The following is an 18,949-nucleotide window of genomic DNA, read 5'->3' as shown; positions in this document are numbered from 1 at the left end:
GCAAATGATGCAAGTGGAGCAGCCTATTTCGTTTATTATGAAATTTTGCATAGTATATTGGATTGAAGTCGTTTCAGGTTTAGATATAGCATCTTGTATATACCCAAAATGTTGAAGGGTACTTTATACTATGAACTAACGTATTTGACCACTATTAAATTAATATTAATTATTATTAAATTAATATTACTTTCCCGCATTATTCTGCAATAATTCTAAGAGTTTATTAAAACAATTACATAAAAAGGTTTCCTCTAGAAACCACTGTTAAGATTTGCATTTATTTTAGAAAATTATAATTCCAACGTTTCTCTGCTCATTCTTCCTTTGCTCTTGAAATCCCGTGGTTAACTTTTTCTGTAAGCTAGCCTCCTTTGTTCGTGGCTAACCTTAGAAAAAACACAAAAACACATTTGTTAAGCTACTAAAATGACATTGGTGTTGAGCTGGCTGGCTAGTTGGCTGAATGGCCGCCTGGCAGGTTGGTTGATTGGTGGTATTTCGGCGACATCTTTTCTATGGCAATTTGCAAAAGTTTTGCCTTGCCGGTATATTATTTGCCTTTGTAATTTCTTCTTTGGTCATTTCGTTTTTCTTTCATTTGCAGCATTATTTATATTAGCCTCTCTGTGTGTGTTTTTTCTTCCTTTCTCTGTGATGAAATAAATTTATCAGCACCAAGTTTCTCATGGCAATATTTTGTTCAACGTTTATTTTTATCTCTATTTTTGCAGACGGTCATACGGAAGCTAATGTACAGTTGATAGTGCCGCGCTATGTTGAACGTGGTACCAGTGCGACACTGGAGTGCCTACATGATGTGGATCCCAGCGTACTGTTTAAGGTAATAATTATATAGTTTATCTACTAGCCAAAACTGCACCTCAGAACACGATACGAATGTCATCCCCTAACCACTCCCTCCCTCCCGTTCTTGATTATATGTACGTAGTAAACGTGTCCTTGCATAAACAACATCGGCTCACGGCCTGTGGATGCTTTCACTTTTATTACATTACAATGAATTTATGGTGGACGAATTTTATGTTGGCTGTTTATTGTGTCTTCTTCTGCTGGTCGGCCAGTGCCTATGGCAGTTACACTTTCTTTGCCTTATTTCTTTTTTGGTTTATTTTCTTTTCCAAGGACTGTATTTTTTGTTTGAAATTTTATTTAAATAGTAAAAACGAAAAAAAAAACAACGGTATATAAAAAAGTTACACATAAAATTGTTAAGTATATCTATTTAGTCGTCCACCAGCTCTAAGGATAATACGGTTAATGTATAATTTGTATTTTTCATGAGGTATTATGGTAGTCTTTTTTGGTAATTATTAAAAACGACCGTAGCGGCAATGCAAGAAGGTCATTCATTGTTACGGCTCTAATTGAATTGAAATAACCTCATTTGAATTAAGATTAATGTCAGGGCGAAAGGGGAGAAGTTGAACGGAAAAGTAACAACACAAAAGAGCATAAAAAATTACCGCACATTTCCGGTAATATAAAATCTATATAAAGAAACAGCAGTAAAGTGTATCAATGTATATCAGGTATGGTGTTAATGAGCTATATATATGGCTGAAGGAGTATACATAAACAAATGTGCGTTAAATAATTATAAGGGTAAAGGGGAGAATTAACGGAAGACATTATTTAATTTAATATTAACACAGATGGTTATAATTAAGATGTAGTCATTGTAATTCTATTTCATTGTTGGACGGGACCTGTAGATAGAATAGACATAGCATCTTTGGGGGACCATTAAAATGAAACAACCCACACACATACCATTCTGAAATTTATGAAAAATTGGATGTCACTCATTTGTATGAAATCGAGTAAGATATCTAGGGTGCCTTATATAAATGGACGTATTTGAGCAACCGTATGCTGCAGCACAGTGCGCTACCCAAAGTGTACCTCGACACAAAATCTAATACACGTTATTTTAGGTTCCATTTGTTACGTTGTCCACTAATTCGTCCTTATCGGAAAAACGTTAATTATTTTGTACAACATTAGGTGACTGGGCCGACTTTATAATACCCTTCACCACTTTACATATATTCTACATATGTATCCTAACAGACGTCGTGTTTTTGTTATATATCTATATCTGAACCGATTCCAGGGAAACTTGCCAGAGACTAATTTATATTACTTCAGTACGTTGTGTCAATCGGCCTAGCTATGGAAATTTTCACGAAGCTTAGCAACATCATTCTAGACTTAACACTAGAACGCCGAAGGCGGTCATTTTGACCGCTTTCCAATTTCAAGTACAAAAGCAACTGTGCATTTATGAGGTACAAAAAGTCACCATATTTTAAAAAAAAGTGTCATTAAATGCACAGTTGCTTTTGTACTTGAAATTGGAAAGCGGTCAAAATGACCGCCTTCGGCGTTCTAGTGTTAATTCAGTACGCTATACCCAATTTCGTGCAAATCGAAAGATATATGGGGACATTGGTACACAAATTACCTAAAATCGGATGAAAATATATATAGGACCTATATCTAAATCTGAACTTAATTCAGTACGCTATGCCAAAATTCGTGCAACTCAAAAGATTTCCAGGTACTTTAGTGGACTATTTTCCCAAAATCGGGCAAATCTATATATGGGAGCTATATCAAAATCTGAACCGATTTTCACAAAACTTTGCACACATCATTCTAGACTTAGTTCAATACGCTTTGCCAAATTTCGTGTAAATCGAAAGATATATAGGGACTTTGGTACACCATTTACCTTAAATCGGACGAAGATATATATGGGAGCTATATCTAAATGTGAACCGATTTTCACGAAACTTAATATACAACATTCTAGACCTTGTTCATTACGATGTGCCAAATTTCGTGCAAATCAAAAGATATATATGGAAATTTGAAATTTGGTATAGCCTACTGAATTAGGTCTAAAATGATATGTGCCAAGTTTCGTGAAAATCGGTTCAGATTTATATATAGCTCCCATATATATTTTCGCCCGATTTTAGGTAAATAGTGCACGAAAATCCCTGAAAATCATTTGATTTACACGAATTTTGGCACAGCGTATTGAATTAAGTCTAGAATGACGTGTGCTGAGTTTCGTGAAAATCGGTTCAGATTTAGATATAGCTCCCATATATAGTTTCGCCCGAGTTAAGGTAAATGGCGTACCAAAGTCCCTATATATCTTTAGATTTGCACGAAATTTGGTATAGCCTACTGAATAAGGTCTAGAATGATGTTCGTTAAGCTTCGTGAAAATCGGTTCAGATTTAGATATAGCTCCCATATATATTTTCGTCCGATTTCAGGTAAATGGTGTACCAAAGTCCCTATATATCCATCGATTTGCACGAAATTTTGAATATCGTACTTAATGAAGTCTAGAACGATGTGTGCTAAATTTCCCTATATATATTTTTCGATTTGCACGAAATTTGGTATAGCCTACTGAATTAGGTCTAGAATGATGTGTGCTAAGTTTCGTGAAAATCGGTTCAGATTTATATATAGCTCCCATATATAGTTTCGCCCGATTTTAGGTAAATGGTGCACCAAAGTCCCTGAAAACCATTGGATTTGCATGAATTTTGGCATAGCGTATTGAATTAAGTCTGGAATGACGTGTGCTAAGTTTCGTGAAAATCGGTTCAGATTTAGATATAGCTCCCATTTATATTTTCGTCCGATTTCAGGTAAATGGTGTACCAAAGCCCCTATATATCCATCGATTTGCACGGATTTTGGAATAGCGTACCTAATTAAGTCTAGAACGATGTGTGCTAAATTTGGTGAAAATCGATACAGCTTTAGATATAGCTCCCAAAGTCCCTATATATGTTTCGATTTGCACGAAATTTGGTATAGAGTACTGACTTAGGTCAAGAATGATGTGTGCTTAGTTTCGTGAAAATCGGTATATATCCATCGATTTACAAATTTTGAATATATAGTTAATGATTTTAGGTAAATGTGCACCAAAGTCCCTGAAAATAATTAGATTTGTTCGAATTGTGGCATAGCGTATTGAATTAAGTCTACAATGATGTGTGCTAAGTTTCGTGAAAATCGGTTCAGATTTAGATATAGCTTCCATACATAGTTTCGTCCGATTTTAGGTAAATGATGCACCAAAGTCTCTAAAAATCATTCGATTTGCACGAATTTTGGCATAGCGTATTTTCGTCAGATTTTAAGTAAATTGTGCACTAAGGTTCCAAAGCTAGGCCGATTGACACAACGTATTGAAATTAATATAAATTAATCTCTGGCAAGTTTGCTTCAAATCGTTTCAGATATAGACATCTCGTATTGAGATTAAATTTTAAACAGTGCAGCGTGTGTCAAGTTTGCTTTGAAACGATTTACACAAACCTGTCCCACTGTGCTCAAACGACTCTAAACTTGCCCAAATGAAATGAAATTTAGCATAGGTTCCAGAAATACATAAAAATCACATATTTAAGTCTTCAATTTCATGTGTGCTAAATTTGGTGAAAATCGATAATAAAATCACCACAGTGTGGTGAAGGCTATAAATATCGTGCTAATAGAACAGGATTTTGGGTGCACCATTTACATAAAATGAGACTAATATATTTGTGAGCTATATTAAAATCGGAACATATTTCAACAAAACTTCGCATACATGAATTTGGACCTATTTTAGGGCGTTTTTTCTAAACTGGGCAAACCTTGGCAGTTTGTTGCACAATTTACATGGAATCGGAGGAAACTATATATGGGAGCTATATCTAGATCTGAATCGATTTTAATAAAACTTGACACACATCAATCTGGACCTAATTCAGTACTCTATGCAAAATTATGTTTCAATCGGTCAAATATTGGCAGTATGGTGCTCTATGTACATAAAATTGGACGAAACTATATGTGGGAGCTATATACAAATTTGAACCGATTTCAACAGAACTTCGCATACATTGATTGGGACCTATTTCAGTACGCTGTATATATATATATATAACCATGGGTCTACCTCGAATCCTTTTGCCTGTTACAAACATACCACAGAGTAATGAAGGGTATAATAAGTGATGTAGGGAATCATATAAGCGACACCCTCTGTCTTTAATCCTCCCCCCACTGGTCGTACAAATAATAGTTAACCACATTGTGAGACCTTTCTATGAATGTGAACGTAGAGGTGTTTCTGTATAGTTTCATTGCCACACTTCATCATTTTCCAATTCAAGCAAACTAATTATAGACCTGCACACAATGTATGATATATATTCCAATATTATAAATTATCCAATTAATTATTAACTTATATGCGGTTAATACTAATATCGTACTCTATTATTGCGGTGAATATTTAAATTTGCAGCAATCTTTTGTTTTGCCTCCATAACAACAACTGCTACCACACATGACATTTAACTATGTCCGAACACTTTTCCAATGAATTGAACAATCGATAATTTTGCAATTGATATTTGCAAATAATAGTATTAGTTATTCTCTGACGTGTGAAAATGAATGGCATCAACACTTTAAGCCAATAATGCGGAGGGTAAACAGTCTTTCGTAAATTTTAGAAGGTATTTAAATATTTTGCTAGCCAATAAATGTATTTAGTAGAGCAACACACATACATATGTGTGTGTAGAGTAGAATTTCTACTGCAGAATATTAGTTAATAATTTATTCAATTTATCCATGAACGAACGAACCGAAAAAAACACCAACAACAATGGCATGAACTAATAATACAATAAATCAATATTAAATAAATTTATTCAAATATTTAATTGAATATTAAATGTGAAAATGGAATTAGTCATTTAATCGAGTTGAAAACAAAATAGATTTTAATTTGGGAGAAAAAACATGTAGATTAGTAGTGTTGGAATAATAATGACTGATAATTTGATAATGGTTAAATAATGAAAAAAACCATAAAGTGCTTTTGAATTTAAAAACATGTTTTCAATAGCTCGAAATGTATTTAAATCTATAAAAAATAAGATATCCACGAAAGGAGAAAATACGTTTTTTCATCGAATGATGCCATCATTTCAATTCCGCAACGATATTTGTGGTTCCGATTAGATTCTCCTAACAAAATTGCGATTAATAAGAATAAATAATCGCCAGTTAACAAATGAAAACATTAAACAAATAAATATACAATGTTGAGAAAATGTACACACATACACATATTCATTAGTTTAGGTAAATACACAATCATACACAGTTTAAACCAGTAAGGAAAGTAGTAAAGTCGGACTGGGCCGACTATATGATACCCTTCACCACTTTGGGTATATTTTAGATATGTATCCTAACGGACGACGCGTTTTGTTATAAATCTATATCTGATTTCAGGGGAACTTGCCAGAGACTAATTTATATAACTTCAGTACGTTGTGTCAATCGGCCTAGCTATGGATCTTTTCACGAAGCTTAGCAACATCATTCTACACTTAATTTAGTACGCTGTGCCAAATTTAGTGCAAATCGAAAGATATATAGGGACTTTGGTACACAAATAACCTTAAATCGGACGATGATATATATGGGAGTTATATCTAAATCTGAACCGATTTTCACGAAACTTGGCAATCATCATTCTAGACCTTATTCATTACGCTGTGCCAAATTTCGTGCAAGTCAAAGGATTTCCAAGGACTTTAGTGGACTATTTACCTAAAATCGGGCGAAGCTATATATGGGAGCTATATCTAAATCTGAACCGATATTCTCAAAACTTTTCACACATCATTCTAGACTTAATTCAGTACACTATGCCAAAATTCGTGCAAATCAAAAGATTTCCAGGGACTTTAGTGGACTATTTATCTAAAATCGGGCGAAATTATATATGGAAGCTATTATCTAAATCTAACCGATTTTCACGAAACTTTACACGTATTATTCTAGACTTAATTTAGTACGTTGTGCCAAATTTCGTGCATATCAAAATATATATAGGGACTTTGGTGCACAATTTACCTTAAATCGGACGAAAATATATATGGGAGCTATATTTAAATCTGAGCCGATTTTTCCGAATTTCAATAGGGTTCGTCCTTGGGCCAAACAAATGAGCTGCGCCAAATTTCATCCAATTCGGATCATAAATGCGACCTGTACTTTGTTTACAATTTAACATGGACAGACGGACGGAAGGATATTCATAAATCGACTTAGAAAGTGATTCTATGCATATGTATACTCAAAAGGAACCATGGGTCTATCTCGATTATTTTTGCCGGTTACAAACATATGCACAAAGCCATAATACCCTGTACCACAGTGTGGTGAAGGGTATAAAAACTTTAAATGCTTGTTGAGTTAAAACAACAAATTTATATTAAAGGATCCTCGATGCTTTGCGAAATCTAATATTTTAACGATACCTATATAATGTTGGAAGATGGTACTTATCGGCCACTACTCCTCGTCCAACAAAGTGTTAAAATTTTGAAAAAGTTTTTAATCAAATATAAATTGAATTGAATGTACGATTTTATCCAAATAATCATAATATTAGTTTGGGAAAAAAGAGATCCATTATTTTTTGGCAGATGGCTGTATATTTCAGATTTATGCTGGTTGGAAGGGCGACATTTCGCAGTAAATTATTTATAGTTCGAATTATGTGGCTGGCTTCGTAGATTCCTTTGGTTTCGTAGATTCCGTTCAAGAATTTTTCATGTTAAAGATGCACCTCGCATGTCGAAAATGTCTGTTCGTCTGTCCATTATAATATGTAAACACGCTACAGGCCAGAGTTATGGGCCAATCTTCAAGAAATGTGACCTGTAGGTTCGGACCGGCCCCTATTGTTCTTAAAACTGAACCGTTCATATTTGAAATGGATGGAAAACTTAATTTTCGTCTGTTTTTTTGACCAATCTAGAAGCCCAACATATACGAAATTTTATATGGGGGAAGGCATTTGACCAACGAACAATCGTGGCTCATTTCATACCAATCAGTCAATATTCAGCGAGTCAATTAGACCTAAACATTTGTTTGAAAATTTTTAAATTTTGATTTCGCTTGGATTTACCCCTGAAGAACATAAACCCGATAAGTTCAGAAGAAAAATCGGTTGATCTTCAAATTAATACCAATTATAGTGCTGCATGTACTCGGATAGGGGAGTTATACGTAAATATTTACACGGATATTATTTGATATTACCATATTTGTTGGCGGAAATGTCTAGCTGATGGTTTCGAAATTTTACACAAAGTTCCGGTTATGGTCAAGAACGAAGCCCACAATTATTAACCGAACATCATAAGTTTAATACGCGAAGGGGATATGGACAACTAATTTGAATGGCTGTTTTGATAGTCAAGGTCAATATTTAGCGGGTCCAATGAACCTAGATCTTTGTGTGTATAATGACAACGTTTGAATCTTATGTCGTTCACTCCGGAGATATATAATTGGAACCAGTAAGGAAAGTTCAAAAGTCGGACGGGCCAACTATATGATACCCTTCACCACTTTGGGTACATACAAGAGATGTTAATATCTATAATATCCTGTTAATATCTACATAGAATCTTTGGAGGGCAAAATTAAATCTGCTATCTATAGAGATATTTGAATTAAAAAACACTCCATATATTCATACCATTCAGAAACCAATGAAAAATTGCTTGTCAAACAGACAGACATGGATTCTTTGGTGTACCATTTGTATGAAATCGAGTAAAATTATGTATGGTAGCTATATATAAACACATGGACCTAATTGAGTAACCGTAGCATACACCATTTGATTTTTATACCCTCCACCATAGTATGGAGGGTATATTAGTTTTGTTTTTCCGTTTGTAACGCATCGAAATAATCATTTCCGACCCTATAAAGTATATATATTGTTGATCAGCGTAAAATTCTATGACGATCTAAGCATGTCCGTCTGTCCGTCTGTCTGTCTGTTGTAATCACTCTAGCGTCTAAACGAATTGAGATAGATCGCCAAAATTTTGCATAGAGTCGTCTTTTGTCTGCGGGCAGGTCAAGATGGGCTTTATCGGTCCACGTTTAGGCATAGCTCCCATATAAGGGTACCCCCCAATTTTCGGTATTTTGAGGTTCTTGAGCGCGTTTTTCAACTGAATTCGCTCAAATTTGGTATATTGAGTTCTTATTGGGTAGCAAATCTTTCCACTGAAAATTATAAATATGGGTCCATATTTTCGGATAGCCCCCATATAAGGGTACCCCCAATTTTGAGGTATTTTGGGGGGTTTGATCGCATTTTTCGACCGAATTCGCTGAAATTCGGTACTTTGAGTTCTTATTGGGTAGCAAATCTCTATACTAAAAATTATAAATATAGGTCCACTTTTTCCGGTAGCCCCCATATAAGGGTACCCCCAATTTTCGGTATTTTAGGGTTCTTGAGCACGGTTTTCAACCGAATTCCCTGAAATTTGGTATTTTGTTGTCGTATATGGTAACAAATTTCCCTACAAAAAATTATTAATATGCACCCCCTTTTTGGGGTAGTCCCCATATAACCCCCTTTTTTATATTAAAATAGTTCTGCAATCTGTTCCGCGTTTTGGGTTTGGTTCTATGACGTAAGGTTCGATAATGAACGTAAGGTTCGATAATGAACTATATATGAACTATAACCCGTATTTAGACCTAGCCCCTGTGTGGGAGGTACCAGAAGGAGTGGACCGATATTCCCCATCTTCAAACTTGAACTGAGTTTGGAAGAAATTATAAGATGGCCAAAGTTAGGATGAAATCAAAATTTTCTGAAACAAATTTGGTCCAAAGAAACATGGGGTCTAGAACCATTTTAACCGTGTAAAAGTGTATACACCCTCATTATCCATTAAAAATTTCTGAAATTTGTTTTATAGTTTACATTGTGTTTTACATAACTGGTTTTATTTTCCCTATATTTTCATATTAAGTACCTGTCAGTATATCTATGGTGGAGGGTATCCAAAGTTCGGCCCGGCCGAACTTAACGCTTTTTCACTTGTTGTAATCTATATTCAATCTAACACCCTCTGCGAAATGTACATATACCATCCGGTGCACCATTTACATAAAATCCAACAAAACTATATATAAGACCTATATTAAAATCTGAACCGATTTCAACACACCTTATCACACATCATTTTTCCTCAATTGCATTCGCTATGCAAAATTTTGCTCAGTCAGACAAATATTGGGAGTTTGGTGTATAATTCACAAAAATCGGACGAAACTATATATGTGAGATATATCTAAATCTGAACCGATTTTAACAGACATCAGTCTGGACCTAATTCGCAAACATCAGTCTGGACCTAATTCTGTACAATGTGTAGAATTTTGTCCCAATCGGACAAATATTGGGAGTTTGGTGCATCATTCACATAAAATCGGACGAAAGTATATATGGGAACTATATCTGAATCTGAACCGATTTTAATAAAACTTCGCAGACATCAATCTGGACCTAATTCAGTACTCTGTGCAAAAAATTTGTCCCAATCGGACAAATATTGGGAGTTTGGTGCATCATTCACAAAAAATGGGAAGAAACTATATATGGGAGCTATATTTAAATATGAATGGATTTTAACAAAACTTCGCAGTTATCAGTCTGGACCTAATGTATTACTCTGTGCAGAATTTTGTCCCAATCGAACAAATATTGGGTGTTTGGTGTATCATTAACAAAAAATCGGATGAAACTATATATGGGAGCTATATCTAAATCTGTACCGATTTTAACAATGCTTGGCATATATCATTCTAGATCTAATTCAGTACTCTGTGCAAAATTTTGTCTCAATTGGACCAATATTGGAAGTATGGTGCTTCATTTACATAAAATTGGACGAAAATATATATGAGAGCTATATCTAAATCTGAACCGATTCCAAAAAAATTTCGCATACATAAGTATGAATCTAATTTAGTACGCTGTACAAAAATTTGTCCCAATCGAACGAATAGTTGAAGTGTAGTGCATCATCACTTAAAATCGGACAATTTTCTCCAATTTCAATAGGGTTCGTCCTTGGGCCAAATAAGTCAACTGTTCCAAATTTCATCCAAATCGGATCACAAATGCGACCTGTACCTTGTTAACAAAATACTTGGACGGACGCGCGGACAGACGGACATGCGTAAATCGACTCAGATAGTGATTCTATGCATATTCTCAAAAGGAACCATCGTTCGATTTCTTTTGCCTATTACAAACATATGCACAAAGACATAATACCCTATACCACAGTGTGGTGAAGGGTATAAAAACATACCTGGGTAAGACAGAGGAGCTGTTGAACTGTAATCGGTTAATCGGTTGGAAAATATGACCAAATGTTACTCAGGCTCGGAATATAAATTCTCAGATTATACTGCTCCGTCCGACAGTACTACTCCGCTCACTGTTTATGTTTGTAACAGGCATATGTTTGTAAAAGGCAAAAGGAAACGAGATACACACATGGTTCCTTTTGAGAATAGGCATAGAATCACTTTCTGAGTCGATTTACGCATGTCCGTCTGTCTGTCCGTCTGTCCATGTTAAATTGTAAACAAAGTACAGGTCGCATTTATAATCGGAATTGAATGAAATTTTGCACAGTTCATTTATTTGGCCCAAGGACGAACCCTATTGAAATTGGGAAAAATCGGTTCAGATTTAGATATAGCTCCCATATATATTTTCGTCCGATTTAAGGTAAATGGTGCACCAATGTCCCTATATATCTTTCGATTTCGCATAACGTACTGAATTGAGTCTAAACTTATGTCTGCCAAATTTCGTGAAAATCGGTCCAGATTTAGATATAGCTCGCATACATACATTCGTCCGATTTTATGTATATGGTGTACCAATGTCCCTATATATCTTTCGATTTGCACGAAATTTGGCATAATGTACTGAATTGAGCCTAGAATGATGTCTGCCAAGTTTCGTGAAAATCGGTCCAGATTTAGATATAGCTCCCATATATACTTTCGTCCGATTGTAAGTAAATGGTACGCAAAAGTCCCTATATATCTTTCGATGCGCATGAAATTTGGCATAACGTACTGAATTGCGTCTAGAGTGATGTATACCTAGTTCCGTGAAAATCGATCAAGATTTGATATAGCTACCATATATAGTTTCGTGCTATTTCATGTAAATGGAGCACCAAAGTCCCTGTATATCTTTAGATTTGCACGAAATTTGGCATAACGTACTGAATTGAGCCTAGAGTGATGTCTGCCAAGATTCGTGAAAATGTAAATGGTGCACCACATATATCTTTCGATTTGCACGTAATTTGGACTGAATTCGTGCTGGAATGATGTGTGCTGAGTTTCGTGAAAATTGGTTCAGATCTAAATATATATATTTTCGTCCGATTTAATCTACATAATGTACCAAAGTTCTTATGTTGCATAGCGTACTGAATTTAATCCAGAATGATGTGTGCCAAGTTTCGTGAAAATCGGTTGAAATTCAGATATAGCTCCCTTATATTGTTGATTGGTTTTAAGTAATTGACGCACCAAGGAACCATTATATGGCTGATAGGAACAAAACGTACTGAACTTAGTATAACCTAACTAGTGAAAAGTTTCGTTGAAATCGGTTCATATTTGGATATAGCTTCCATATATATTTTCGTCCGATTTTAAGTAAATTGTGCATAAAACTCCTCAGATTGACATCAAATTTTGCACAACGTACAAAATTGAGCATAGAAGCTCCGACATAGCCCAACGGATGACCTATTGATATTTGTTAGAAGACGAATTACATACTTTAGTCTCATTGTAACAAACGAATGACATGTTTATGGATAGATCTAGGTCGTTTCACATTTAGATAAATATTACATATTTTATTTCATACAATTTCATGATAATAGTCCTATTTAATATACCCATAGTGGTGAAGGGTATCATATAGTCGTACCCGTCCGACTTTACTACTTTCCTTACTGTTTTTTTTTATTATTTTTGGTCAAATATATCCTCCTTCGATTTCGAGTCTTTGTACGTATTTTTGTCTATTGTTTTTTAAAACGCTTACTAGAGCGTTTCATTGCGGTCATCAGTTTTTTTTATAGCCATCTCAAATCTGTGAAAATAATTATACCTATGGTAACCCGGCATCCTTGTCTGACTTCAACCTGTCCAAAATTAAAGACATTTTTTGTTTGTTAATTATTCATGCCGAATATTTGCTAATTAAATTTGATTTATATGAACTAAATTGCAAATAGAATTATTTAAGAAAATATACGTCTACTCAAAGTAGAACATCCGTTCCATTCCATATTCTGCATTTACTAAGAGCAATATTTCAAAGGCCTCTAATAAAAACGTGTTCTTTCTTCAGTCCGTGACTAGGATATATTTATCTATCACCGAACGACCTACAGACCAACAAACCAATCCACCTATAGTCTAAATATTTGTGCTTGTATGCGTTTTGTATGTACACAGATAAAAATATCTATGAAATGACATTTACTTATTTATCTAGCTGTCTCCGGTACATGAAATAGAATTATACGTGTACAAATACAAATGCCATCAGCATGTTTCACTGATATTCTTGTTGTCATTGTTGTTGTTATTGTCCGTGGTTGTGTACGTGTGTATTCGTGCACCGTTCCATTATTACAACTACTTTGCCGAAATGCCAAATACAATTTGTGCAATATAATGAAATGTAGTGATGGTGGTAGTGATAGATCGACATGGTGGCGGTGTTGGCAGAAAAAAAACTTAAGGGAACCCCCCCCATTCTCGATTTTTTATTTTTAAGATTTTAAATGGGCTGGTAAATGAATACCAATGCTTGTTAAGGTTTGTAACTTGGCACATATATATTTGAAGATTTAAAAAGGAAGAAAAATAATTTACAAAAATTTGTTGTTGTTGTTTTGTTGTTGTTTTTTGGGTGCAAAGAAAAGTCCACATTTTCGATGGCGGGCATGATAACTCCTCACTGGAACATCGGAATCCGAAAATTCCAACTGTGTTAGAAAGAGGACATGTCTGGCTCTCGTATGAACTAGGATTATTGACTTCGCTCTAAAATTAACAAAATGGTGGACCTTTGAAAAATTTTTTTTGGAAAATCGCCGATTTTTTACCAAAAACCATGTTAAAAAATAAGGAAGATCTTCACCGATTGGCTTTATCCTAGTTCATACGAGAGCTATACACTCTCAGAGAAACGCTGCAAAATTTGGAACCGATTGGATTATTGGTTTTTGAGATATCGTGCCCGCCATTCACAATAAAATGTTTAGAGTAAAACGCGTTTAAAGTTTGAGAAGCCCTTTAGCCGTCACTTAATGTTGACACAATAAATCGGATATATCTTCAAGACTTCTTGAGATTTTCACTTGAAATTTTGTAGAGACATTCCTTAATCAGTGTAGATTCGAATTATATCAACAAAAATTTTGACACCGAGAATGGGGGGTCCCCTTAAAGCTCCTCTTTCACTATGGATGACACTACTGTTTGAAACATACCAACAAATAACAACAAACAAACCATCAGCTAATAAAACACAACATTTTCAGTTTGTACAATTCATGTTTTACAAGTGTTGGCAAGTAGTCGTATTTGAGAGAACATTGTCATTGTACGTGGCCGAATAAGATTTTTCGTTAAGAGTGTGGTTGTGTGTGTGTGTTCGTGCGTTTTTCGACAAAGTCATGGTTTTGGCCTCAATTGAAATGTTTGTTTGTTACTTTGTAGGAAATTGGCAAAATAACAGAAAATTTTGTTAAATTATTACGAAAGAAAACGTATGTTATGCCTTTGATGAAGTTAGGATGTTGTGCTAGTGGAAATATTATGTGGATGAAATTGTAAATCCTCTTGGAATAATATAATAAATTTACTGAAGGGAAAGAGCGTGCAGTATATAAAATTGATTGGGTGTATACCTTTAGAAGATACTTACAAATATGCCCATAGGACTAATGAGGGTATACACATTTTGAAACGACTACAATATTTTTCTTCGTAATATCGATTTAATATCCAAGAGTCGTTGGTCTAAGTCAGTATCAGACATATTTTAGTCGAATTTATGTAATGGGATATGGGAGTTATTTCAATATTTAAAGGTGTATATGTGTTATGATATGATAGTAATACTAAACATTACTATTACGTCACTGTGTGTCATGTTTTGTTGAATTCGGTTCAGATTTATATATAGCTCCCATATATATTTTCGTCCGATTTTAAGTAAATGGTGCACCAAACTCCTCAATGTTTGTCTGATCAACACGAAATGTTACTCAACGAGTGTCCGAATAGCGTGTCATATTTACTTTAAATCACTTCACATTTGTCCCAAGTATAGTATACAAACGGTTCTAAATCTGGCCGAATGAAATGAAATTTATCATAGGTTGCAGAATGGCATGTGAATGGATTGATGTTAGTCGGTTGAATATATCCAAAGAGATAAAGGATATCATATAGCCGGTCCCGTTCAAATTTACTACTTTTCTTACTGTTTTTATACCCTTCAGCACACTGTGGTACAGGGTATAATGTCTTTGTGCATATGTTTGTAACAGGCAAAAGGAATCGAGTTAGACCCATGGTTCCTTTTGAGAATATGCATAGAATTACTTTTTGAGTCGATTTACGCATGTCCGTCCGTTCATGTATTTTTGTTAACAAAGTACGGGTCTCATATATGATCCGATTTGGATGAAGTTTGGCACAGTTTACTTATTTGGTCCAAGGACGAACCCTATTTAAATTGGGGAAAATCAGTTCAGATTTAGATATAGCTCCCATATATAGTTTCGTCCGATATTTCTTTCTGCACAGAGTACTGATTTAGACATAGCACCCATATATAGTTTAGTCCGATTTTTTGTGAATGATACACCAAACTCCCAATATTTGTACGATTGGGACAAAATTTTTCACAGAGCTCTTATATACAGTTTCGTCTGATTTTTTGTGAATGATACACCAAACTCCCAATATTTGTCTGATTGAGTAAAATTTTGCATAGCGAATGCTATTGAGGAAGAAAAGATGCGTGATAGATTTGTTGAAATCGGATCAAATTTTGATATAAATCTTACATATTTTTTCGTTCGATTTTATGTAAATGATGCACCGAAAGGTATATGTTTTTTCGATTTACACGAAATTTTGGCATAGGGAGTTAAATTGAATATAGATTACAAAAATCAAATGGTGTATGCTACGGTTACTCAATTAGGCCCATGTGTTCATATATATCTCCCGTACATAATTTGACTCGATTTCGTACAAATAGTACACCAAAGAATCCAAGTCTGTCCGTTTGACATGCAATTTTTCATTGATTTCAGAATGGTATGTGTATGGGGTTTTTAGACCCTTCACCACTCTGTGGTACAGGGTATTATGTGTTTGTGCATATGTTTGTAACCGGCAAAAGGAAACGAGATAGACACATGGTTCCTTTTGAGAATATGCATAGAATCACTTTCTGAGTCGATTTATGCATGTCCGTCCGACCGTCCGTCTGTTAAATGCTAAATTATAAACAAAGTACAGGTCACATTTATGATCCGATTTGGATCAAATTTGGCAGAAGTCACTTATTTGTCCCAAGGACGAACCCTATTGAAATTGGGAAAAATTAGTTCAGATTTAGATAAAGCTCCCGTATATAGATTCGTCCGATTTTATGTAAATGATGCACCAAAGTCCTTATATATCTTTCGATTTGTACTAAATTCTGTACAGCACACTTAATTGAGTCTAGAATGATGTGTGCTAAGTTTCATGAAAATTGGTTCAGAATTAGATATAGCTCCCATATATTTTTTTCGTCTGATTTTACGTAAATTGTTCACCGAGGAGCTTACGTCTTTTCCATATACACAAGATAAAATTGTGAATGCCCTTTATGCTGCAGCATACCAAATACGCATACATAATTTTGCTAGGTTTTATACAAATTGTAAACCAGTCTCCCCGATAGACATAGAATTTTTCATAGATTTGAGAATGGTATGTCTGTGGGGCTTTGTAATACGTTCAAATCACACATTTAATTTCGGTCGATTCCATTTCACAGGATATTGTATATATTAGCGCCTTTTGTATGTACCCATAGTGGTGAAGGGTATATATGATAGTCGGCCCCGAACTTTCCTTACTGGTTTCAATTGGTTCAAATATCTATCTAGATAGCACATTTAATTTCGCCCGATTCCATCCCAATGGTTCTATGACTGTTCTACATACAGGTTATTATACCCTACACAACTATTTTGACAGGGTATTATAGCTTTGTGCAGCCCCAAAAGTTTGTAACGCCGCGAAATATTGGTCCTAGACCCACCCTTAAGTCGATCTAGTCATGTGTGTCCGTCCGTCTGTCCATTATAATTTGTAAACACGATACAGGCCACAGTTATTGACCAATCTTCACGAAATTTCGCATGTAGGATGGGTTCTGGCCAATTGTTTTTGATAAAGATCGGGTTATATTTAGGGGATGAAATGGACTAAATACTTAATTTTTGTCCGTGTTTCTGGTCGCTCTAGAGGCCTCAATTATGGCGAATTTTACATGGAGAAGGGGATCGGTCCAAAGAATAAACATGCCTGTTTTGATAAAGATCGGTCCATATTTAGCGGGTCAAATGGACCGTGACTTTTGTGTGAAAAATGACAAAATTTGTATTCTATGCCGTGTATATTTACTCCTGAATGACATAGAGCCGAGAGGTTGATAGTATATCCAAGAGGAGTGGTTGACCTTTAAATTGATACCAACTATATTGTCGTATGTACTCGAATGTGGGAGTTGCACTTTAATATTTACAGGTTCTTACGTATTCAGATATTGTTTAGTAACACATTAACATACTAGAAGGCGGAAATATAGCACTGATCGCTTTGAAATTTTCCATGAGGATCAAGGTGTGGTCAAGGACAACGCATATAATGTTCGGTGATGATCAGATACTAATATTGGGATGAAGTGGAACGAAAACTTTATTGATATAAATCTATGTAATTATTTTTATCAAATTTTACACGTGACCAACTAAATATTTAATTTCATAAAAAGTTAATATTCCATTTTGTATTTAATATTAATTAACCTAAACACTTATATTGTGTCCATCAAAGTCATTAAAATTTCATAACACATATTTCTTTATTATACATACGTTTTTTCTCTTTCACAAATCTGCCATTATAGCTTTTCCGCTTACTATGAAATGTGACAGGTTTTGTTTCTTGCGCAACATTTCCTTTCTTTTTGCCATTTCTTTTCACAGCTTTGATTTTTCTTTTGCAATTCAATTTAATAAATGTCACCATTGTGCCTGTCAATAATTGTGAAACCACTTGAAGAACTTTTCATTTCTTTCATGTCAAAGAAAAACGAACGAGAAAAATATTATATATGAAATGGAAAAATAAAAAAAACCTACACAAATGGTGCTATATCCCGAGTCAATTCTTTGTGGTAAAACTGACATGAAAATGTCAATCAAATTTTTATATTTTTTATGTTTGACGCTACACTTTGGTTTGGTTTTCAATAAAAAATATTAAATTACAATATGCGGTAGATAGCTGGATGTTGGTTACAGTCAATTTATTTAATAGTCAGTCCAAATTTGCGGGTCAATTACAATAGGCTTATTTTGGTTTTAATGTTTTTTTTTTTTTGTATGTTAAACATTATTAATATTTAAAGAACCAGTGATCGGAGCAGTATAGTCGGACGGGGCCGACCATATGATAACTTTGTGTGGTTCTTCATTCTAGCTTGGGAAATAGTTCGTGATATTTGCACCCTCTTGTCCGAGGTCAACAAATATTACTAATATTTAGTACAGTTCTTCTAATCACTTGTCCAGATTCCCTTCACCGTGGTTTACGTTGTGATGTTCGACTTATAATTTTGGCCTATAGATCGACTCAAAAAAAA

General features: G+C 34.6%; 1 protein-coding gene across 1 annotated transcript in view; it reads left to right on the top strand.

Annotated features, from left to right (window-relative positions):
- The first annotated feature begins 429 nt into the window (after positions 1–429).
- The window catches only part of LOC133327683 (uncharacterized), a 52,978-nt gene continuing 34,458 nt past the window's right edge, over positions 430–18,949 (top strand). Inside the window, exons 1-2 of the mRNA XM_061536245.1 lie at positions 430–481; positions 735–844. Of these exons, the coding sequence (XP_061392229.1) occupies positions 430–481; positions 735–844 (162 nt within the window). The remainder of the gene's footprint in view (positions 482–734; positions 845–18,949) is intronic.

This window comes from Musca vetustissima, unplaced genomic scaffold (assembly GCF_032173495.1).
Source record: "Musca vetustissima isolate MV318-11 ecotype Yass unplaced genomic scaffold, APGP_CSIRO_Mvet_v1 utg28969, whole genome shotgun sequence".
NCBI lineage: Eukaryota > Metazoa > Arthropoda > Insecta > Diptera > Muscidae > Musca > Musca vetustissima.
Note: the sequence above shows the minus strand (reverse complement) of the source record. Positions and strands in the feature narration are given on the sequence as shown.